At 41.1% G+C, this 22828-nt stretch overlaps 1 protein-coding gene across 1 annotated transcript in view; it reads left to right on the top strand.

Annotated features, from left to right (window-relative positions):
• Positions 1 to 266: 266 nt before the first annotated feature.
• The window catches only part of ranbp10 (RAN binding protein 10), a 34609-nt gene continuing 12047 nt past the window's right edge, over positions 267 to 22828 (top strand). The window contains exons 1-3 of the mRNA XM_080437779.1: positions 267 to 590; positions 11716 to 11827; positions 13082 to 13134. Coding sequence (XP_080293905.1) covers positions 392 to 590; positions 11716 to 11827; positions 13082 to 13134 — 364 coding nt within the window. The 5' untranslated portion in view covers positions 267 to 391. The remainder of the gene's footprint in view (positions 591 to 11715; positions 11828 to 13081; positions 13135 to 22828) is intronic.

Here is a 22828-nt window from a genome sequence, read left to right as displayed (position 1 = left end):
TCTCAAATATTTTCATGGCAAGGACCCCCTAATTAATGTAATAATTAATAATTAGTATGTTTTTTGTGTGTGAAAATAGCAGATCTACAAGCTCACAACGGGTCACGATGCGACGCGGTGTGAGCTTGTAGATCTGCTATTTTCAAATGGCCGTAGCCTTGTTGCTTCGTTTGGGCTTGTTTTCCTAAACCTGGTAGCTTGTTTCTCTCACAAGATCTGGCAACACAGGTTAGTACAGAGTAGTGCTGCTTATCCGGGGATGTCACACCACTGCTATTTTCTCTCTCAGTCCATCTCACTCTCTCTCTCTACTGCTTCAACGGACTGACATAGAGATTTAGACATAGAAAAACAAACAACAAAAAGAAGATTTCGACCGAACTAAAAAAACATGGCAGAGCTTGGAGCAGGAAGCCTGCTGTTAGGGGATCCTGCTTTTAATTACCAGGAGCATGAACTCAACGAACGATTGAAGCGGCTCTACCCGGCCGTGAGCGAGGATGAGACCCCTTTACCCCGATCCTGGAGCCCCAAGGATAAATACAGCTATATCGGGCTATCACAGAACAACCTGCGGGTTCATTACAAAGGTTAGCAAAGCAACCTAGCGAAGCCTTTACGTGTTTTACAAGATGTTTGACAGATTTGAGCTGATCGAGATCCTTTGGGGCCCAAAGGGTCTCGATCAGCTCAAATCTGTCACTGTACTGCGGAGGGGACACACAAACACACACACACACACACACACACAGAGCGTTGTAGCCTGCTGTAACTGTATGCGATTATGTATGTGTGCAATCTCCAGCCCTCCTGGCAAATCTAGTTTGATCTGCTTTTCTCGTCCTAGTCAAGCTTTGTGTTTCACAGGAGAGAGAGGAAAGGGGAATGTTCAAAATGTGTGACAATTTAACTCGCTATAACCCTGACACTGTCTATATTTTACAGTCACATTCTTACATTAACCTTCAACAACATGGCCTTCCTTTGTTATTTATCCTTATTATTTTCGTAATTAATGGGCCCATGTCTTGTTTGGTGCGTGGTGTAAGCTACGTTTACCATAGTTTAGATTAGGGCAACCATAACGACGCATATCCATTGATCTAGCAGCGAAGCTAACTAATGACATCTAATGAAATATATAGGAGCTAACGGCCAGCTAGCTCCCAAGCAAATACAGTAGTAGCAGCAGCTTGCTAGCGACCTGGCTAAGCTAACTCAACTTGGCTAACGTTACCTTGTGCCTTTGTTATTGTTTTGAAAACAGTAAGCTAAGTTAACAAACGGTGGGTTGATATAAACTGAAGTCGTTGTCATCCTCTTTAACACCAAGTCATATGCAGTGCAACTGGGATGTATCAACGGTACATTTTTGTAAGGTAATTATTGTACAAAAATAAGCACCAAAAACACAGTTAAAATGGCATTGTTTTGTTTTCTCGCGTGAGTTGCAGTGACAGCGTTCTAGAAGTCTGTTCCAGAATTTCGAAATCATTTTTTTCCCACCCCTGGAAGCAGACATTCCGATTCCATCGAGATCTTTATGTACTCAGAGCAGAACAACAAGGGCTCTGCTTTCAATGCCTGCCATGTCTAACCTCCAACAGCCTGTCAGCTCGTTGTGTACAGCTGCTGCTGCAAGGGAGGAGGCCTCTGCGCTTTACATTACGACAAATGTATTGATCTTCAGATAAATCACTCGTTTTGGTCAGACACTGGCACGTCGAAGACAAAACAACAACATGCCAAACAGACAATGGCATCTAGATTAATTTGGAATGGCTGAAGTGGTTCTCAACATTTTCAGGCCGCGACCCATCAAAATAATCATATTTGAACAGGGGACCCCCCAAAATAATCATATTTGAACTGTGGACCCCCCACCCTGACAAGCATTTGGAATTGTAGGAGTTGAGGCATTACATTTTGTTTGACTCTGTTCCTCAGAAATATTATGAAAATAGCAGATCCACAAGCTCACGCAAGGCGTTGTGAGCTTGTAGAGCGGCTATTTTAATATTTTTTGCCTTTTAGAAGTTATGACAATTTGGCCAATGTTTGACCATTTTTTATAGTTTGTTGATCCCTTTGATGCAGTAAAGGTCTTTTTTCTTTTTTGAGGTATTACAAAGGTCTTAGTTAAAAGTCTTTAAATTGTCACTCCACTGTCATTTTGGACCACCACAAAATCATGTGGGGACCCCCCTGGGGGTCCTGAACCACAGGTTGAAAACCACTGGGCTAAAATACACGACAGTGCTATGTACCAGATCTGCCCACTTGGATAGTTGCTGAATGAAAACATTAACAAGGTAACATCTGTGTATCATCCTGTCCTGACTGAGTGTAGACGTGAACATCTGTGTTTTTCCGTCAGGCGACATGTTTGGGCAGCCAATGATCCCCCCTAGCAGTAGACAAGCTAGTTGTGCATGTACTTCAATTAGTCATATTGGTTCCTCTCTCTTCCAGCAAGAGCAGTGAAATCCTGATACCTTGTAAACACCTAGTTGGGGCCTGTTGGCCAATGGAATACACAGAATGAAATGGGTATATTTGGTCATTATTTAGCAGTGAGGCTAATTCTGAATGGACAGTAACCTACACTACATCTATTTTATGTAGACACAGCTAGTTATATTATAGATCACAAATTGTTACTTTGATCATCTCACTGTTTATGTGAATAGCGTTCTAAATTGGTTTCAACCTACATTAAAATGTTCTAGTGATGCCATTAATGAGAGGACAAGCCTGTATTCAGCATGAACTAATTTGGTGTTTTCTTTCAAATTATGTGCTTAATAATCCTGTGATTTCTTGGCACAAAAATATTAAAGCGAATGGTATTAATATAATAAGACATACACTACAGTGAACCTTGATGCACACCCTTTTACAGTATATTGCCCTGAAATAAGCCATAATTTATATGACTCTGCATAAGTGCACAATGATGACATAAATAGACCTACTCTTGGCCGTGTAGGCTAATTTTCCTCCTCTTGGTTGTTCTATCTCCGGTTCTGTTCTCTCACCCTGGTGGTTTGGATGCTATTTTGACCAGTGTGCCAGTTTCCTCTGTTCAAGGCCATGGTGCCTAGCTAGACCTTTTCTGTACTGACGCATACACAGGACTTCACTCTTTGATGGATTGAAATAGATGGAACTTTGAAATTGATGGTTACTTATTTTAGGGTTACACCTCTGTCAGATGGCCTATCAAGGGTGTGGCAATTACACTTGGTCTGCTGTATTCTGCTGTGGAGAAGAATTCACCTACTCTTAAGTTTTGCTTGTAACAATGTGTGATCTGATACAGGTTATTGAACTGCAATGGCTTCCATCCAGTGTCTTGTGACTGAGTTCAGCACTTAAATTTGACCTGTTGAATTACACTTGCAAAGATCCACTAAAAGTTTTATTCTAGACTCCACAAGCCTGCTGTCAAGATATTAATTGGCAGTTTTATCTAACCAGACAGGTTAGTCAAGAATACATTCTTTATTCTAAATTTATAATACTAAGTTGTCTTTGACTCACAATCAGAGTTAAATGTTTACATGACTTGTTGAACTGGCACAAATCAAATTAAGACAGTGGCACGGGACAGCGATAGAATAAGCCTACAAGACAAATTACTTACAAGCTTGGTTCAATGAATACTTTTGCAAGACTACCTCAGTAAACCCAAAACCAAAAGTAGTGTCACTCACATTACAACACGCCTATCAACTAAGTGGCTGTTAATACACCCTATTAAAAATATTAGTTGTCAACCTGTCTGTTACCGTTGCCCAGGTGTTAGTCTTCCTTTGCATATTAAATGTGTGATTGATTCGTAGCGTAGGTGAATTATATGTATTCTACCATAAAGAAGGAGAAGATGGGTGAGTGGGAAAGTTCCCATAGGTCTTCCATTGTACAAGTAAACACACTAAGTGTGTAGGCATGTGGCTTGTGCCCTGACCTGTGATCCTTGAGTTTCGGCATATCCCATCAATATGAAGAACTGGGAGTGCCCTGTTTAAATATATTTTTTTTTAACACTTAGCAACTACAAAATGGCATAGCCTACGTCAGTGATAAAAAAAATTGGAGCGCCCCTTTCTAGTTGTTTTTTAAAAACGAATGAATACTACTCAGGTGATCTGACCGCTCAGCAGTGACAAAGCAATGCTGTTGGTAGGTTAAAATAGCTATTTCCTATGAAACTTCTGTTATTTTTACGTTGCCACTGTGAACTGAGTGATTGCATGCTTGTGCTGTTGGTCACCCATTTCGGATGCTGTCAATGCACTGAATGGGACATTATCACGTTTAATCGGACTATTGATTGGTCTAAGTAGGTGAGATACTGACCTCCCCACGTTTAATCAGCCTATTGATTGGTCTAAGTAGGTGAGATACTGACCTACCGACGGGGCTCAGTAGGTGTTTTGTATAAAGTATAGTTTTGGACCGCGACGGTGGCGCTATCACAAGCGTACTTGAGCCATGAGAGGCACCACCAAGCGAGCTAAAGCGAGCGAGTTGCCGTGCCGAACGTTGCGAAGTTCGCTTGAGCCGACTCAGTGCAGTCCGAGTTATGTGCCGACAGGCACAGAATTGTAAATCATGCTTTGGGGTGAGCGTTTGCCCCCACTTTCATCAACCGACAGAATAACGACAACACCTATTGAGCCCCGTCAGTACAGTAGGTCAGTATCTCACCTACTTAGACCAATCAATAGTCTGATTAAACGTGATTATGCCCCATTCAGTGCATTGACAGCATCCGAAGCCGGTCACATCTTTCTCCGTATTTTCTCCAGCAACTCATCTTTAAAGATGTGGTGTCATTTGATTTTCTCTAGCATGTTCATTGGTGCTATGGAAATTGTCTGGCTTCTTGTTAATTGTAGTGGTTAGGCTTTAAGGACGGCAATGTCAGTCTGTGTGACACTTTGGTCGCAAAATGTATCTTGAAAACGACTGCCAACGGATTGCCATGGAATTGCCTTGCTGTTCACTTTCATGCTCCTGGGACTTGGGAGTCTAGACCCTACTGATTTTGGCAATCCCATGGCCTTTACTTGAGCATCACCCATAGGCCAATTTTCCCCTTTGCAGACAGGATACCTTAACATCTATTGGTCATATTGGATTGCCATGAAACTTGCTTAACTCATTCCCTGCCTAGAACGACTAAAACGACTTTTGTCCTTTAAGCCCCCTCTGCCAAGAACGACTAAAACGACTTTTAATTTTTTCAAAAAAAAAAAAATCTTTTTTTCTTTTTTTTTTTTTTTTTCTTATTTATTTATTTGTTTTTTAACCCAAAGACCAAGGAGATATGATTTGTTGAAGATCTAGACTCCCATCCACTTCCTTGTTAACTTAAAACTTAAACATTTTGTATCTCGGCTCCTGAGTACTTTTTTTTTTTAATTAAAGATCTCTGGCAGTGGGCAAACGCAAAAAAAAAAAGTTCTGGCAGTGAATGAGTTAACAGAGGATTAGCCCTAACCAGATTTGAGTGACGGTGACCTTTCCTCTGGGTCACCCTTCGGCCAAAATGTCAACTTTGCAGTTTGCACAGATACATGATACTTCAGAATCTAACCATCTGCAGGATTAACCGCACACATTTTGTAAGTATGCAGAAAACTGGGCACTTTAGAGAACTTGTGGATTTTGGGGGTTAACTGGGCATTATTTTGGAGGATAACTGGGCGCTATTGGATCCCACTTCCATTTAGTGTCAGTTCACTGCTATCCATTTGAATCATGTCCATTTGTTGTCAAGTTTTTCATCATGCCGATGAGCGTGTTAGTCCTAAAATGAAGTGAACTCAGGTAAATTGGTGGCACATTTGCTATCTTAGGGGAGTGAGAAATGTCAGAAAGCATTTTAGATAAAACCGGGTCTTAAGTCCAGCGTTGTATTTCCTCGCTATTTAAAGAGCACATAAGGTGGACGGGTCTGCAATGCACACATCATTTACAGTGTTCAACACATCACTCAGATGTGACTGATGTGTAGATGACATTGCTTAGACACTGCGTTAAAAAATAATGAATACATTCAGTGATGTTGCTAGGTTTTCAATGTAATGGGTCCTGGGACCCAAGGGTGGTCTTTTAGATGGGTCCCAGGGACATTTTATGAGTCCCACAAAAATTCACACCCTACGTGGTGCCCGGTGCTTGGACCCGGTTCGGTGCACCCCGGGACGGTTTTGTCGTGTCATAGAATCCATAGAGGTATAATATAACGACAGAATCAGGTCTACTGGCGTCACGGCATCTGCGTCCCGTTTCAACTGCGCGGACGGTGTGTGTCACACGCAAACGCGTTACCTAAAGAATTTCGGTCTGAGCAGTGAGCATGCTCCCGTGGATTATTAATGTTATTTGTATCGTCTTTCTAAGACGATTTCTACGTGTATTTTATTATTTATAAAGTAGGATAAAGTAGGACGTGGCCATGCAAAATGGTGGTGTCCCGTGGATTTGTAAAATATTCGTGGTAAAAAAATATTTTACCGCATATTATTTTTATATTTTTCTCTGTTGCTGGTGACAACTCTAGTGCGTCCCATGGACGCCACGACGGTGTCATGAATGCGTCCTTTCTCAATATTGTGCGTCAGTGACGCAGGACGCAGGCCTATGAGCATCTCTGTACATTATTATGCATCCTTCAGCAAGAGAGCAGTGAGGCATGTGCGTGAGACAGAGAAAGAGATTTTATTTCAGTAAATGTAGTACTTTGTTGCTGATAGCACATATGTTTAAGTACCTCTCATCTATCAAGAGTTTTGTGAACCCAATCAACCCATACCCTTGTGCTGCTGTTCTGGTGATGCTAGAAGATAGGGAGATGATCAGCGCTACCTCCTCACGTCTGCATCACCCCAGCTTTGTTGGATTCCTACTGCTAGTCTGTAGATGGTCATGCATCGTTTTCACTTCATGTATGAGCGTTTCCTCAAACGCGTTTAAAACCGTTTGCATCTCCTCCAACTTGCCAAATTCGTTACTTAACACTTTAACATTTAAAATCCAACCTTTGACCGCCATTGACGGAGATCTCTGTCAATTTGAAAATTCCAGGGCCCTCTAACACAACTTAGGAATGATCCCTTGACTCTGAGAGAAGGAATGGACGGATGTGACATCCCAAAAAAAAGTCACTTCCGTCCACTCCTATGTTAACTCTTTGACTGCCAGAGTGATAGTGCAATAGTGTGCCACTGCTGCCAGCGAAAAAGAGCGATTTTACTGTACCTTTGAAAAATCATGGAATATTCTCTGTGACCTCCATCCTCGCGGACATCGCCTCATTACACACACGGGTTGTCGTAGTTGAGGGATTTTTTTTGTTATCCGCACAGGGTAAGCCATTGCACAGCTGCGGCCGTTTGAATGCAGCTTGTTTTTGCCACAAAGCAAGAGGAACGGAGATGTAGTGATTTCCCTATAGGAAATAAACAGGAAGTAAATGAGCTTTTATTTATTTAAATGACGTCAATTCCGGGTCTGTCGTCATCAGGCAGTGAATCATTCATACGGTTGATAACAGCGCCATCTGGTGGAAAACCACTGACAACACAATCTCGTCTTTCTCGTCGGCGGCAGGCTGAGCCTTAGCAGAATCCGACGACAAATCTCGTTGGTGGAAGACAAAGAGTTAAGATTTGTAGAAAACACATCTAGCTCGGATTTCTTCCTTTTTTTGTGAAAACAAGCCTTATTCAACGGGCGATAGCAACAAAATGGCCGATCGCGGTAAAATGCTTTTGTTCCGGTTTTTGTTCCCACCCCCCAGACACCCTTTGTTTACATCTGCATGCACATCGTGGCTCCCGCGGCTCTCCACAGATCGTCAATATAAGGTAAAAAACGCTGGCAGCAGTGGATGAATGAATTAAATAATACCTGGCAGGGAATGTGTTAAATAGCAATGCACAGGGCCAGGGTGCCAGATCTTTACTGTTTGCGGGAGGGGTCTAATTTACAAAAAAAAAAAAAATCATGAACTCGGTGTCCGATCAAAAGGTCTCTAAACAACACAGATCCAAAAGCTATTTTGCTACAAATGTCACAGTTTGCAAAAACACCAAATTAAGTTAAAACATTTTTTTTACAAATGATCTCAGGAGACAATGAGCATCAAACAGGGTATTATCATTACATACTGCTTGCCTGTAATTGGCTTCCAAAATTGGTGCAAAAGCACCATATATCATGAACACAACATCCAATCAACCCCTAATTGCAATTGCAGGTTGAGGGGCCTTTGTAGAGAACACCTCCAAAAGCACAAATGTAAAAGGTTGCACCATATGTCGTGATATTTTCCCCTGCAGCTTCCTTGGGTCCTGGCAGCTGGCGTGACTTACACAGCTCTGGCTATGCAACAACACAGCCTGGTGGAGATATGTGCTCCTTGGAGCGCCCCTTTCTAGTTGTGTCTGTCTTTTAAAAACCTATTTCTACTCGGGTGATCTGACCACTCAGCGAATAGGCCTACAGATAAAAGCCTTTTTTTAAATTTAGGTGTGATACCAGTGCGTGTTTGCTTGATTTTTTGTATAGTCTCCCTTGAAGAAAAATGCAGATGGATATTCTATATTTTCCAAATATTGGATTCTTGAGGAAGCTCTAGAATCTTTCTCTGAAAGAATCTGCAAACCCTGCTAGTTTACAGTCTGGTTTACTACAAGAATGACATCAGTTTAAAAGAGGTGCGTAAAATACAGATAGGCCTAAATTAATTTGACTTAGTCCACCATATGTCTATATATTCAGCCATAATAAGACAATAGACATTGCTAATTATAAAGGCAAAGTTATTAAGTTTGCCCCTCAGTTGTCAGTAATAATCAGAGCTCACCCCTCTCCAGTGTGTCTTTCCATATGTACTAATATGTGCAAAATGTGTGTGTGTCTACTAAAGGTATGTGTGCATTTGTGAGTACTTGCATGCAGGCAAGTGTTTTATCACAATGAAAGTGACATAGCCAGCTTCTTTGTGTTTCAGGGACTAAGTAAGCTAGTGACTGTATGTGTCACTGTGATGAGAACTGTGTGCTGAGTTAGTGTGAGGTATTAATACCCCAGACAACCTGTCCGTTTGTATATGGACCCTGAGTGTGTAGGTCGCAGTGTGTATATTTATTAGTTGATCATTGGCTTTGTGTGTGTGTGTGTGTGTGTTTGTGTGTGTTGGTTGTTGGTGGCATTTGTGCACTTGTATTCACATAATATATTTGTGTGTTGTGTGTGTAGCCATTTTTCTTGTCTGTCTGTATGGTTGCCCAGGGACCTGTTGGCCTGCTGAGGATAGGTTTCACAACATGGAGCAGCTAAAAATAGACAACACACACACACACACACACACACACACACACACACACACACACACACACACACACACACACACACACACACACACACACACACACACACACACACACACACACACACACACACACACACACACTATTTTGGGTGTGATAATGAATAAGTATGTAATAGGGATGAGTGAGGATTTATCCAACTTATATTGGACAAAGCTGTTTGCTATCAATCATTGTGGGCACTTAAGTTAGAATTAAGGCTGCAACTAATGATTATTATAATAAATAACATTAGTCTGTCAATACATCTTTACATAATTTTATTAATCTAGGTGATAAATTAACTCTTGAAATTGTGACCATTTTGGTCACATATGCGGCCAAAATGTAATCTGTGTCTTTGGAGCAACAAAGGTAAAGATACAGTATTTCCCAATCCAACCATGCCCTGAGTTCAGTTGTTAACTGAGCCACACAAAGCATGAGTTGTATTATTGTCTGTCAGGCTGTCCGCACGGTGTCCATCAGAGGGTGCTGAAAATGCAAAAAAACAAACAAACAAAAAAACTTGACTTTAACTATGCAAAGTGCAAACCCCCGGTTCTGCATTGTGAGTGTATAGGCCAGCTGGTACAGTATATTAAACCACTATTATTAACCTAGTTATTATTGATTCCAGGCTTCAGGCCAAATCCTCTACCAGAGACATTCTACTCTGAGCTGAGAGAACGAGTCTCTCTCTCTCTCTCACTCGCACAGCCTCAAGGTGTCTGTTGACAGTCAGCAACATCGTTTAGGGTTACATGCTACCTACATATTGCATCTTCACACTTCACAGACAATTTTATGAACAGACAAACCTCAGAGAGGTTACAGACAGCTCTGCTGTGATTAGGCTACGTATTACACCAACAGATGGACAGGTCACAGACACAAGCATACCATCAAGCCTACAGTTATACCACATACTTACTGAGATATACACAGGCACTTGCCCCGAGGGGTTGGATAAGCAGCAGAATGCTGGATAGCAGTCACCTCGCTACTACTTTTGATTGGTCCAGACATAATACATGAGCCCCCCATGAGCACACACACACACACACACACACACACACACACACACACACACACACACACACACACACAGACAAACCACATGCTACACAAGTAGCATATCGTCGCTGTCGGGCAGAAACCTACTATGTCCTTATTGTATGTTTTCTTTAGTTAATTAATGCCCTACTTCGTCATGCAACCGTGTCGCACAAAAGTAGCAAAAATAGCTGATCTACAAGCTCACGTCGCGATGCGACACGTGAGCTTCTAGCAGGTATTTTTGCTAGTTTTGAAACTTTTGGAAAGTCAAACACGCAGTTACAGTATCTTATTCAATCAAGATGATCCTTCCCATACAGACGTATTTGATCAGAATAAGAAATCTGATAGGGTCTATATTTAGGCTATTTTATGAAATGTACAAGCCATACCGTACAAGTGCATGGGCTAAAAGTATTTTTTGCTGCTCAAGGCTGTAAACCAAAGTCAAAACCAATATCAGTCATACTCGCATCATGGCAAAGTCAGCCCAATGTATTGATCACTCAGAGTGCATTAATCTTTGTGTGAAGATGATCTTCAAGTCTCTGTGACACTTCAAGGAAGTGGTGGCCTTCATTTTAAGCCTTAGTGCATCAAGTTACATTTATTTTCGCTCACATATGCTGTAGCTGTGACTAAACGTCCATTTCAGTCCTGGGTGTTAATAAGAACATGTTTTTAATTTACATCCCTGGTTAAATGCAACTCAAAAGCCTGGCTCGTTGCTATAAAGCTGACACTTGACACGGCTGACAAATGACATGTGGCTTTTACAAAGGTCATTCAAACTTGGCGCAGGTTGTCTCTGGGATTGTATTCTGCTGTATTTTGATTTTTCTGTCCTTTAATTACGCCTACAGATAACTGACTCAAACACAGCATCTGTTCTATTAGATTCTGTGTTTGAGGGGCTTAAGGCAGGTATATTTAGGCTTAAGGAGCAGTTTCTCTACTCTACTGAACCAGTTTGGCAGGTAATAAACCATTCAGAAGTCTGATTCAGTTCTAAAATTATATAGTAAACATTCCTAGTGTTTCTGTGGCTGGAACACAAAAATGTTAGAGTCTGAGCTTGGTTTATCCCTTGCCTAACCTTCTCTTTCTAATGTTTTTATGTACACCATAAAGCTACCACGAAAGGCTTCACTGTGCCTCTTTTTCCAACTGTGTGAAATAAGCGGTCCATGAAACCAGTCAGTACAAAACGGCCCTGAAAACATTATCCTTGACCTCTTATCCATGTGTCTTTATATTCGTCCCACCACAGGACACGGCAAGAATCACAAGGATGCAGCTTCTGTACGCGCCACACAGCCCATCCCCGCTGCCTGCGGGATCTACTACTTTGAGGTCAAGATCGTCAGTAAAGGCCGAGATGGGTAAGTGGATCGCGGATTGCTAGCTGTCCAATGCAACAGTACCTGTTACATGATTTCTTGATAATTTTCTTAGGCATCTTGGTTGGTCCATTGAATCAGTGTATTTCTAATTCCTAAAATCTTTTAAATATTTCGTTTTTTATTTTGTAATGTATTTCGCTCATTAAGTCTTTCTGGTTGATTGATTAATAGAAAGACATTTTAGCATCTCTATTTTGTGTCTAAAGCCTAAAAATCATGTCCAGCCTCAATGAATCACTGCTTTGGATCATTTATTTTCCAATATAATTATAGGGGCTGGGCTATGACCCAAGATGCACCGGTTGAATATATTCTCTTGTTTACATGCTGTTAATTCTAGGGAGTGACACGTTGTCAGTGAAGGCTCTCTCTGGCGTCCAGACTGAGTTCATTAAAACAAAGATTATTATAAATGTAATCTTAAAACCCTGGAAATCTTTATTCAACCCAGTCATTGTAATGTTTCAAGATGGCAGGCAGAGAGAGCAACATACTGTACATTTAAATCCATGTGAAATCCAAATGAAGGCTCATTTTGGACTTCCACTTATCTTTGCTTCAGTGTTCAGTCTGACTATCAATCCTTGATTGGTTAACAATGAAATAAAATAAATTGTTCAAAGTTAATTCAAGACTGAATTCAAAGGTTTATTACAACCACAAAATTGTGGTTGTAATAACCAGTAATAAACTGCCTTGACTTTCACTGAACAGTGCAGAGAAACCGTACATAATGGCAGACATTTTAGCTGAGACTGGACACTTTGATTGCTTGGGTTTGACTGACTGGGTCTGACTGACGCCAGCATGCACTGGGACAAACCAATTTGCTTTTTTTTAAATTTACTATCATGATTGAACAAAGGTTTCTGTGTTGCCAGATGTTTGCTGCAGTGCTAACATTATGTCAAAAAGTTACTAAATTGCTCTCAGTCCTTCAGATCAACAATCTCGACTCATGTAACAAACTATTGCATCACAGCTGAACCCTAAACTTTTACTGTTTATGTTGATTCTGTCTCAGGCTTTTTTTGCTAAATCTTTTTCATAGCGGTCTAGCTAACTTTGACATCCTGACAAATCCTCATAAAGTATGTTAGAATTAAGAGTATTTTTAAAGAGGAATATACTGGTCCTTACAAACCTGTTGTAATACGATAACTCATGGCAACTTATTTTACAGTGTTATGTTTTACAATTGTCGCTCTTTTAATAGTCGTTGTTTATGTGCAGGTATATGGGGATCGGTCTGTCTGCCCAGGGAGTCAACATGAACAGATTGCCTGGTGAGTAATGGAGTGCAGGGGAGGAGATGATAATGCATGGTTGCATAATTAGGCTGTTACTCAGTTGAACATGTGGATTGATGCTTAAATGGATGAAACAATGTGTTAAGATATTTTGTATTTAAATATTACAATATAGATGTGTAATCCTACTTTAAATGGATGTGTGAGTGTATCTGTCCTTTGCGCATCTCGAGAACCACCCAACCGATCGACTTTAAATTCGATGAGCGTATCCCTGCCGGATTACTTATTAGAACAATAAGTACCCTTTTTTGGGGGGGGGGGGGGTGGGTGGGGGGGTTAATTAGAAGTTTTTCAAAAAATCTAGGTTAGAATTTAGAAAGCATTTTAAAAATCAGTCTCAGGTCTAAATGGGGGTGCAGTAAGTGTTAAATAGCTAATATTCTAATAGTAATAATTAGTATACAGTGTTTGTTTAGCAATGGGGGTCTCCCTGTCTCTCCACCTCTTACATACATTTTAAGGTCGGGATACCAATTTTATCCTATCGGGAGAGAGAACTCATACAGGATGCAGGATAAACAACTGAAATTGGAAGTTAGTACAAAGGAATAAGCAGACAAAATTGGAATTGGAACACCATAAAAGTGAAGCTGATAATGGGTACTCTCTCCTGATTGGATGAAATTGGCATCACTTTAAAGAGCTAGGGAGACTCCAGAAAGAGCTTTCACTTTTTCGCAAAAAAATATTTAGTTTTAACCAAAACGTATACCTTTTTTAATTTACGGTGGAAACCATTTTATCTTGAGAAGCTCACACTACATGGATCAAAACAACTTACAAGATCAGCGAACTCACTTTCTGCTGCAGCATCTAAGAACCACTCTCACACCAGGCACTCTTGTGTTTGTAGCTACAGACAAAACACACAGTAATGATCAGAGACAGGGATATGAAACACTGTAACATTGTCAATAGTCAACCCTTTTTATGGTACGAATCAAGGATATTGCCATGCTGATGAATGCGTCGATGGATGCTGTGATGAATGTATTTATGGATTATACAATGAAAGGAGAGTGTCTATTGTAGGAGGAATGGGTGACAAGGGGAAAGGTAATGACTTCCAAGGTCACTCAACATGAACTGGTTATGGTGAGGATCTCATTGCAGGGTCTGACAATATCACTGGTTGTTGGCCTGAGGCCAGAATCTCTGCCAGTTGGACAAGTGGACATTGGAGAGAGGGGAAAATACTGAAACAGTTATGCCTTCTTACAGTTTGTTTCATTCTGGCTACATATAGGAGGACAGACTGCAGTGATGACACAATTAATCAACTCTGGCCATAATTTTAACTCTTTCCAGCTCTTTAATGGCCCTGGCTTAGATCATAATGTAGACTGCAAAAATGCATTGAAGATGTAGTAGGCCTTAAAGTCACAGTACAGAAAATTGTTTTATTTAATGAAAACACAGGCAATTGATAAGGAATGTCAGTACTAGTGCATCGTTTTTTGTTCAGATCAGCTCAATTTCGTGAAAGAAGGAGTAGTAGTGTAGTGAGAGAAAGTGGAATAGTGGATTATGGATACTAGTGAATGGAGTTCAGGATAAAAGAAGTTGTGGAGAAGTTCAAGTATTGACAAAATGTATGGGTTTTGGGGATGGGGCAGGGGGAGTGAAATATGGGTGGAGTTTCTACATAAATTGTATATGGATTGAGTCTGACAGTTGTGCAGGGAGACATGTCTGGGCATGTCAGTATGTACTTATTTCTAGTAGGTGGTTTCAAGTTTCCATCCAAATACAGCTGTTTGCTATAACAATTGTATTGTAGCAAATGTTACATTTCTAAATATTGATGCCTCGTTACATTAATTTATATTCAATGAAATGACATGGATGAAAAATAATCAAAATAAAATAAGTGTGCCACAAAATCTACAAAGGTTATGTTGTTTTGACATATTTAAGCCACTTTAGTGGCAGGCTTTCTTGTTTGTTTTACAAAGAGCCATGCTGCATGCTTTTACATTGCATGCTGGCATTCGGCGATCAGAGGTGTGATGTGTAACACAACTAGAGCCCGACTGATGCCAGATTTTTTGGGCCCGATGCCGGTTCCGACTTTTGAGAGTCGTAGACTCTCTATGGGGGTAGGCTAAATCTTTCAACTTAAATTTAAAGTTTCAGCGTTATATCATGTTGCGCTTGGGCATGTCGTGTTGTTGCACTGGTAACAAATGTCACAAAATCTTAGGAATCTCAGGAATGTTTTGATGGAGCATCATGTGCTTCAGTGGGGACAGTGAATCATGTGATTTCACTACACACTACTTCCGGCCGCATAATTCATCTTTTTTTTTTCAAACACAGACTGTACAGAGCTAGCCTGGCATGGCCAGACTAATATCACTGCGTATATATTAAGTCTGGAATCTCTGTGTGGAACCTGCATTTCCGAGGGGCAAATAAAAAAAATGCCTCTGGTGATAAACCCGCCCAATATTTGCATACTGGGCCCTGATTGGTCCCTCACAACTTCGGAGGGAGAGAAATGCAATCTCTATTGAGAGGGGCCAGACCTAATCTGCCAAGGGCCATTTTTGCAATGGCAGATTCGTCTGGAACCAGGCTAGTACAGAGCCACCTCCCTGACAGAGTCGCTGGATCTGTTATTAAATGTTTTGGGACACAGTTCTTATATTGTTTTAACAAATGTCAATGGGATTTTGAATTGGAAAAAAGCCTTTATTGCCCAGGGAGCTTGGGTTTGACGTCAGATCTTTGGTACTCTATAGTTGTCTACGTATAGAATCTATGTAGGCCCAACTCATTTATTTCACAAAATACTGACACAAAATAGACTGACGTAATAGAATGCAGTCACAAAAGCTCTGTTCACTCAATCTCTTTCTCTTTGTCCCTCTCTATCTGTCATCCACGCACGCAACTTGAGGTCAATGACAGCTGTCGCTAGACTTTATACATTTACAATAGCCTATGCATGTATTGAACAAAATACAGACTCAAAGATGTATGTATAGTTTATTATCTCCACCAGGCCGGAATGGCTGGGGATGGGGAATATGTTTTCACTCTGTCTGTGAACAGCTAATCTTGGGCATCGCTGGACCAATCGGCGTGAAACTTTGCACGGACACTCCTAGTAGGCCAAGGAATAACAAATGTAGCCTCATGGTGGTGCTATACCAGGCTTCTTCACGTTTTGGCCTATAACTCTTGAACTGTAGGTTGTACATTCAAAATGTTTCTCCCCTGGATTCCTTGGACCATGACGCAACATCCCATAGGCCTTGCCCATTCCCACCTGACTAGAATTTCCACCATTTTGCATTTTCTTCAAAATACACTTTCTGCTAGTACTCAAACAGATTTTGTCCAAAACCCATGCAAACCGCACAAATTCTACAAATGTCATTGATTGTTGCCGAAATATGATTTCTTCCCTACACCAGCATTGGTGTAACTAAGATACTAATATACTGAATATAGATAGATAAAACCATAACATGACATGTAGTATTGGATCTTCAGCCAAACTCTGCATTCTCCATGCTCTCACCTCAAACGCTGGATTATTTCTTCAAATCGACCGGATCACAGAGGCAGCGGGTGGTACGCGGTAACATTTCCTTATTTTGCTTGTCAAAAGCAACATTTTGTTAAGAGATGCCAGTAATATGGGTGCAAAATGGAAAAGTTTATATATCAATAATAAAAAAAATGATAACCACATTTTATTTAGTAAACGTTTAGTAGGGGCAGCACCATTTATCCGTATATCCGTGCACATCCCTGCAAAACAGAAAGACTGTTTGAGGACACATTTTCAGAAATAGACAGACTACAAATAAATGAAATAAAATCATTTTTTAGGTAGAAGGGACGTCGCAGTCTCCTTTTCTCTTTCCCCCTTTTTTTAAAGGAAAGAATATATACATCTCTATATCTAATCGAACTAAAGTACATTTTTCAGTCTTTATTGGGGACTCATTTACATACAAAGTGAGAAGGCCATGCTATAGAAGGATATCAAGCATTTCAAGCTACTGTATACAATGTACAAACATCTATATATACAATTGGCTTATTTCCACGCCCCCGATGTTTGTTATCGGTGATGTTTGTTATCGTCGTTGATTGGCTAGGACTGCTCACGTGGTGTGTGTGTTTGTGTGTGTGTGGCCTCATTCCCAGCCTTACTCATCTGCAAAGAGAAAAGCCTGGTCACGACCTAATGCAGAGAGTGTCTATAGGGGCGGGACTTCTGTCGTACGCATTTCCCCCGGAAATGATCTTTTTCGACCAATCACAACACTCGTTTCATTCACGGAGAATGTAAACAGATTTGTAAAGCGTCAACGTCATTTCCTTGGGTGTTACTAACGCCAAATTCCGGTACTTCCGTTTAGACACTCAACCGGCTAGGTCTTTCGTGTGTGTGTGTGTGTGTGTGTGTGTGTGTGTGTGTGTGTGTGTGTGTGTGTGTGTGTGTGTGTGTGTGTGTGTGTGTGTGTGTGTGTGTGTGTGTGTGTGTGTGTGTGTGTGTGTGTGTGTGTGTGTGTGTGTGTGTGTGTGTGTGTGTGTGTGTGTGTGTGTGTGTGTGTGTGTGTGTGTGTGACGCCGTTCCGATCTGTGATTGGCTAGGACTGCTCACTTGGTGGACATGCATCCAAAATCTACTACAGTTACACCACAATTGGTTACCTAACGAGGCCAGTTTGACGTCACGCATATTGTCGACCCGGACGGCTCCAACGCGCAGAGCGCATGCCTGCGTGCACACACATTCTGTTATTAGCACACATAGCTTAGCTGGGACTAGCCTGGGAGAGAGCCCACATCCCCGGCCGCTGGACCCCGTGCCTGCTAACGGAGCAGTGCGCACCGGACCTGTGTGTGTGTTCGCTGCCACTCCGCGATGCCGCGTGTGTGGTGTGTGTGTGATCACATGCATGCTGGTGGGTTACTTCATCTCATGTCTCACCACGGAACAAAATATTCAAGTGCGCACCCAGTCAGGCAGTGTGTGTGTGTGAGAGACAGTGTGAAACTTCCCATGCACATCTTGCTCTCTTTGTGTGTGTGTGTGTGTGTGTGTGTGTGTGTAGCAGTGTGAGTGTATACATATACTGTAGCTCCAACTAAATCCATGTAATCTAATAACAGGCCTTGAGCAACTAATATTTCCATAAAGGACCAAATAAAGACAGTTCCCACAAATGACACCACGATCATACAGATGAGAATGAACGCTCTCCTCTTCATGCTGTTGTCCCTCTCCCTCCACTCCCCTGGAATGGGCTGTTTCAGAACCCTGAGAACAGCGAGGCTGCACAACATCATCACTAACATGCAAAATAGGCATTTACCCAAATTAACATTATATCATATCTTATTATAACCCACCAGCATAGTAAAAACCCAATGATGCCCAACCAGGCCAACACAGAGCAAGCCACCCTGTACCTGAGGGGTTTGTATTTGAGGAATAATGGTATATAGCCTATATTCTAGGCTAGATGTGACAGCCTAGGCTACCTAGATGTGAGGGCCGCATAGCCCGAACCTCTAGTTTGTCTACAATGGAATTGAGATTATAGGCAGTGATTCCACTACCAGACAGATTTTGAAAGCAGCCAAACCAGGCAATTCCAGAGTGGCAATCTTGTTCCTCATCTACATAAATATAAACACAGTGTGTCTTGTATGCAGTAACACTGTAAAATCCTCAGTGTTTATTTAACTCTGAGAGTGTACAATGTAACCAAATGAACTCCTAGTCCTAAGGGTTCATTTGGTTACATTTGTACTCTCCCAGAGTGTAAATTAACATTGAGGATTTTACTGTGCATCGTATTGCAGTCAAGACCGAGGGATTGCTGCTGGCAGTGCAAATTGACATTTATATCTCCATAGTGTTCTGAATTTACATGTCATAAAAAGATATCTGGAACAGAATTAGTACAAAGATCCAGAGGTTTGTTAAGGTCAACTGAAACAAATCTCTCCTTCCTTCCTCTCAGAGCTTGATCTCTTTTCTTGTGCTCCCAATCCCCCTCTTTCTCAACACACGCACATCCACCGACAGCCACACAATGAGATCAGTGAATGGTTCACCACGCTCTGATGACATAGGAGGAAGCATCGCAGCCATATTGTAGCTTAGAGGGGACGACTAAAGCACCATGCTACTCCAAGCCAATCAGAACAACCCTCTCTTCTGGCCAATCGCACGAGTCCAGTCTGTATCATCTGCTCTGTGGCTAGTCAAGGTTTCCCCATTGGGTGTGGGTTTATGGAATGCCATGGACCCATCCAGCCAATTCAACAAACTCTAGATTTCACACACACGCACGCACACGCACGCACACACATTACGCACACACACCATCATTCATTATTCCTCTTTATTATTCACATTATTTCAAATGTCACACAAAGGTTGGAACAGAGTGGAACAGTGGTGAATCTTTTTTTTTAAAAGCTTACTCATGTATTCGTTATGAAAATATTTTCGCTAGGATTCCAGTGTACAGTAGATGGTCCATAGCCCTGGTAGACAGATTGCTGTGAATTGCCTCAACTCTCTGTGTGTGTGTGTGTGTGTGTGTGTGTGTGTGTGTGTGTGTCTGTCTGAATGCTCATGCACATTAGTATTTAGAGTGCATTTGTATGCAATATGCATATTTTGTGTGTGTGTGTGTGTGTGTGTGTGTGTGTGTGTGTGTGTGCCAATAGAAGTACACTGTTTTCCACAACTGACCTCTGTGTCTGATCCAGTGGTAGAGACCTGCCCATTTCATTAGCATGTTGGAGCAGTGAGCCTGGCTTTGGAGGCAATATCCCTGTCAGCAGATTAATCTAATACCCCCCCAACACAAGCACAGGCACATACTGTATGTGTACGAGCACACAGAGCACATACTGTATGTACTGGTACATAAACAAACTATAATAAACACATGCACAAATCCAAGCTTAAGCTAATACTTGATGGACACACTCAAATACATGCACACGTCACATATCTTGGGTCTCACACACATCCCACTTTCACCCTACTCTTTTTGGCAATGACAGCCCCTGATGAGGGAAGATTGCCTACAACTCTGAACGGTCTGTCATATAGCAGGATTGGGGTTAATTCACTTTCAATTCTGGAAGCAAAATGTCCTTAAAATTCAAATGGAAGACTCATGAGAACATTGTCATTAACATATTAAGCCTAATCATTGAGAATGCATGGTCTGTGATCAGTAAATAACATGTTGTTTCTTTTTAGATTTTGGCTTGATTCATTTGAAAATGAAACCATGACCTTGACTGATTTATAACTGTTCTGAGCACTGAAATTATTATTATACAATGAAACCACCAATGGACTGTGTTAAATATGTGTGTTATACAAATATGCCAAAAAAAACAGGAAATCATTTTAACCACTGGAGAGCTTCTAACATAAAAGTACCAAGTTGCTTTTGGTTGTTTTCCTGGTGTTAGTCCAGTCTGATGTTGATGTCTGCATTCCTATTGTTTATGAAAATGAGTTATAACTTTACATTATGTTATATAGCCCAGACTGAGAAGTATGTACCGGACCGGTATTCTTTGTGCCATTGAGTGACCCTGTGAGGCTGTCTGCAAATAGAATGACGTTGAGTGGTTAAGTAAAAATAGCATGTAGTATATCATCATGGTTTGTGAAGGAAAATATATTCTCCTCCAAAATCAACATTTGAGGCAGGAAGAAAAACATAATCTTTACATTGAAGATTGTGCAAAATATAGGATTGCATTACAATGACATTTGATGTCCCTAAGGTCATGAATCTCAAAAGACCATGTATACCTTGCTTTTAAGTATATTATATGCGTACTGAATTGCATACTAAATATTTAGTAGTGCATGATGACACTCCCTTCTCCAGTACACACAGTAAAATGAACCCATGCTCTCCTTATTTAGCCTCATGAGCCTCTTGGGCTGGATGGCAATGACTCACCACCAGGCTTTGTATACTGCATCCCCCTACTGGATGTCCAAAGAATTACATGCCATGTAAGGGGGTAGTGCTAAATAGACTTGCACTTGTGAATTTGTATCAAAATGGCTGGGTTGGTCAAAATCAAGCTGAAATATAGCTGCAAGCAGCGATAATACGGGGCCAGTGAGTGAGAGAGAGAGAAAGAGAGAGAGACATGGAAACAGAATAGATTGAAGAGAGAGAGAGATGGAAGCAGAATGGATTGATTGGACGTCTCAACCTATTGCCCTTAACAGGAATCAAACCCTCAACCTTCGGATTGACAGGCTGCAACACTACCTATAGTGCTATAGCTTTGTCCAGGCTGAGGTTGTCTGTTGAAGATAAAATTGAAACAGTGAAAGCAGCCGATCTACAAGCTCAGAAACACGTTGCTATCTGAAAGGTTTTGAGATTGTAGATCGGCTATTTTCAGAATGAAGTATGTCATACATTGCAAAAACATACCCTCTCAAATAAGCATTTCATGTTATCTTTACCGTTTGCACATGTATTCATTGATACAGTCATGTTTTTTGCAATTCAACTTAAATGAGTCTGCATCAAGTGAGGCTTGAACCGGCAACCTTGCGGTCGTGAGGCACTCGCTTAAGGGAGAAGCCATTGGACCAACAGACAAGAACCTGTGAAAAAGGAGATCACACAGATGATACAGTTTCACGCAAATAGCTGAAAAATCCTGGGTTTAAGTGTTTTTCAAACTGCTCAAAATTGCGGACAATCTAAAGGCGGAGCTTACTGGTCAACGTGATACATGTGTTCCTCATGAGTCAAGGCACATGTGTAAGCAGGTTTAATGGCTGTCGGCCAAACGAGGCATGACTTTTGCCTGTTTAAAGTTTGCATTTTCAAAAAATCGCTATAGCGCCCCCCTTTGACCAATTGGAGTAAGATTGGTTTCAGTGATATTTGGAATGACCCTCAACATTACCGCAAAGTTTCAAAGAAATGTGAGTCTGCATGTATGTGTTAGGGGCAGATGAATAATTGTCATAAAACTGCAATATTCATTGGCTCATTAAAGCTTAATTTTTTCACTTATGGAAAATCTTTTACTGCTTGTTTGTCGGCATAGGTCCAAAGTTCATGTGTAAAACGTTTCGTGCAGATTACTCAAAAATCCCAGGAGGAGATAGGTTTTAACTGTTTTTCATATAATTCAAAATGGTGGGAGATCTAAAGGTCAGAGGTCAAAAGTCAGAGTGTGAAAGTTGTTCATCATGAGTAGATGCATGTGTGTATTGAAGTTTCATGGCTGTAGGTCAAACAGGGCATGAGTTGTACCTGTTCAAAGTTGGCATTTTGCTATAGCGCCACCTTTTGACGAAAGATTGTGAGAATTCTTTCTTGATAGTTTTTCATGACCATCTACCATATGGCCAAGTTTCGTAAAAAGCGTATGCACGGTTCAGCCAGAACTGCGAAAAGTGGCAGAAGAAAAAAGAGGGGAACATTAAGACAGGTCCAGAGCTGAGCTCTGGCCCCGTAATAAATCTAGGGAAGAGAAGTAACACTCTTAATTCCTCTTCCAGCAACTACCATCAGTGGCCTTGGCTTGAGCACGGTTTCTAATGTAATGTCCACGTGGAACAATCCATAGTGGAACAATCCATCCAACAATGGAACACTGGTTGTACTAAGTGGCAGTTGCA

This window comes from Gymnoscopelus braueri (assembly GCF_963280865.1).
Source record: "Gymnoscopelus braueri genome assembly, chromosome: 9".
In the NCBI taxonomy this organism is placed as follows: Eukaryota; Metazoa; Chordata; class Actinopteri; order Myctophiformes; family Myctophidae; genus Gymnoscopelus; species Gymnoscopelus braueri.
Note: the sequence above shows the minus strand (reverse complement) of the source record. Positions and strands in the feature narration are given on the sequence as shown.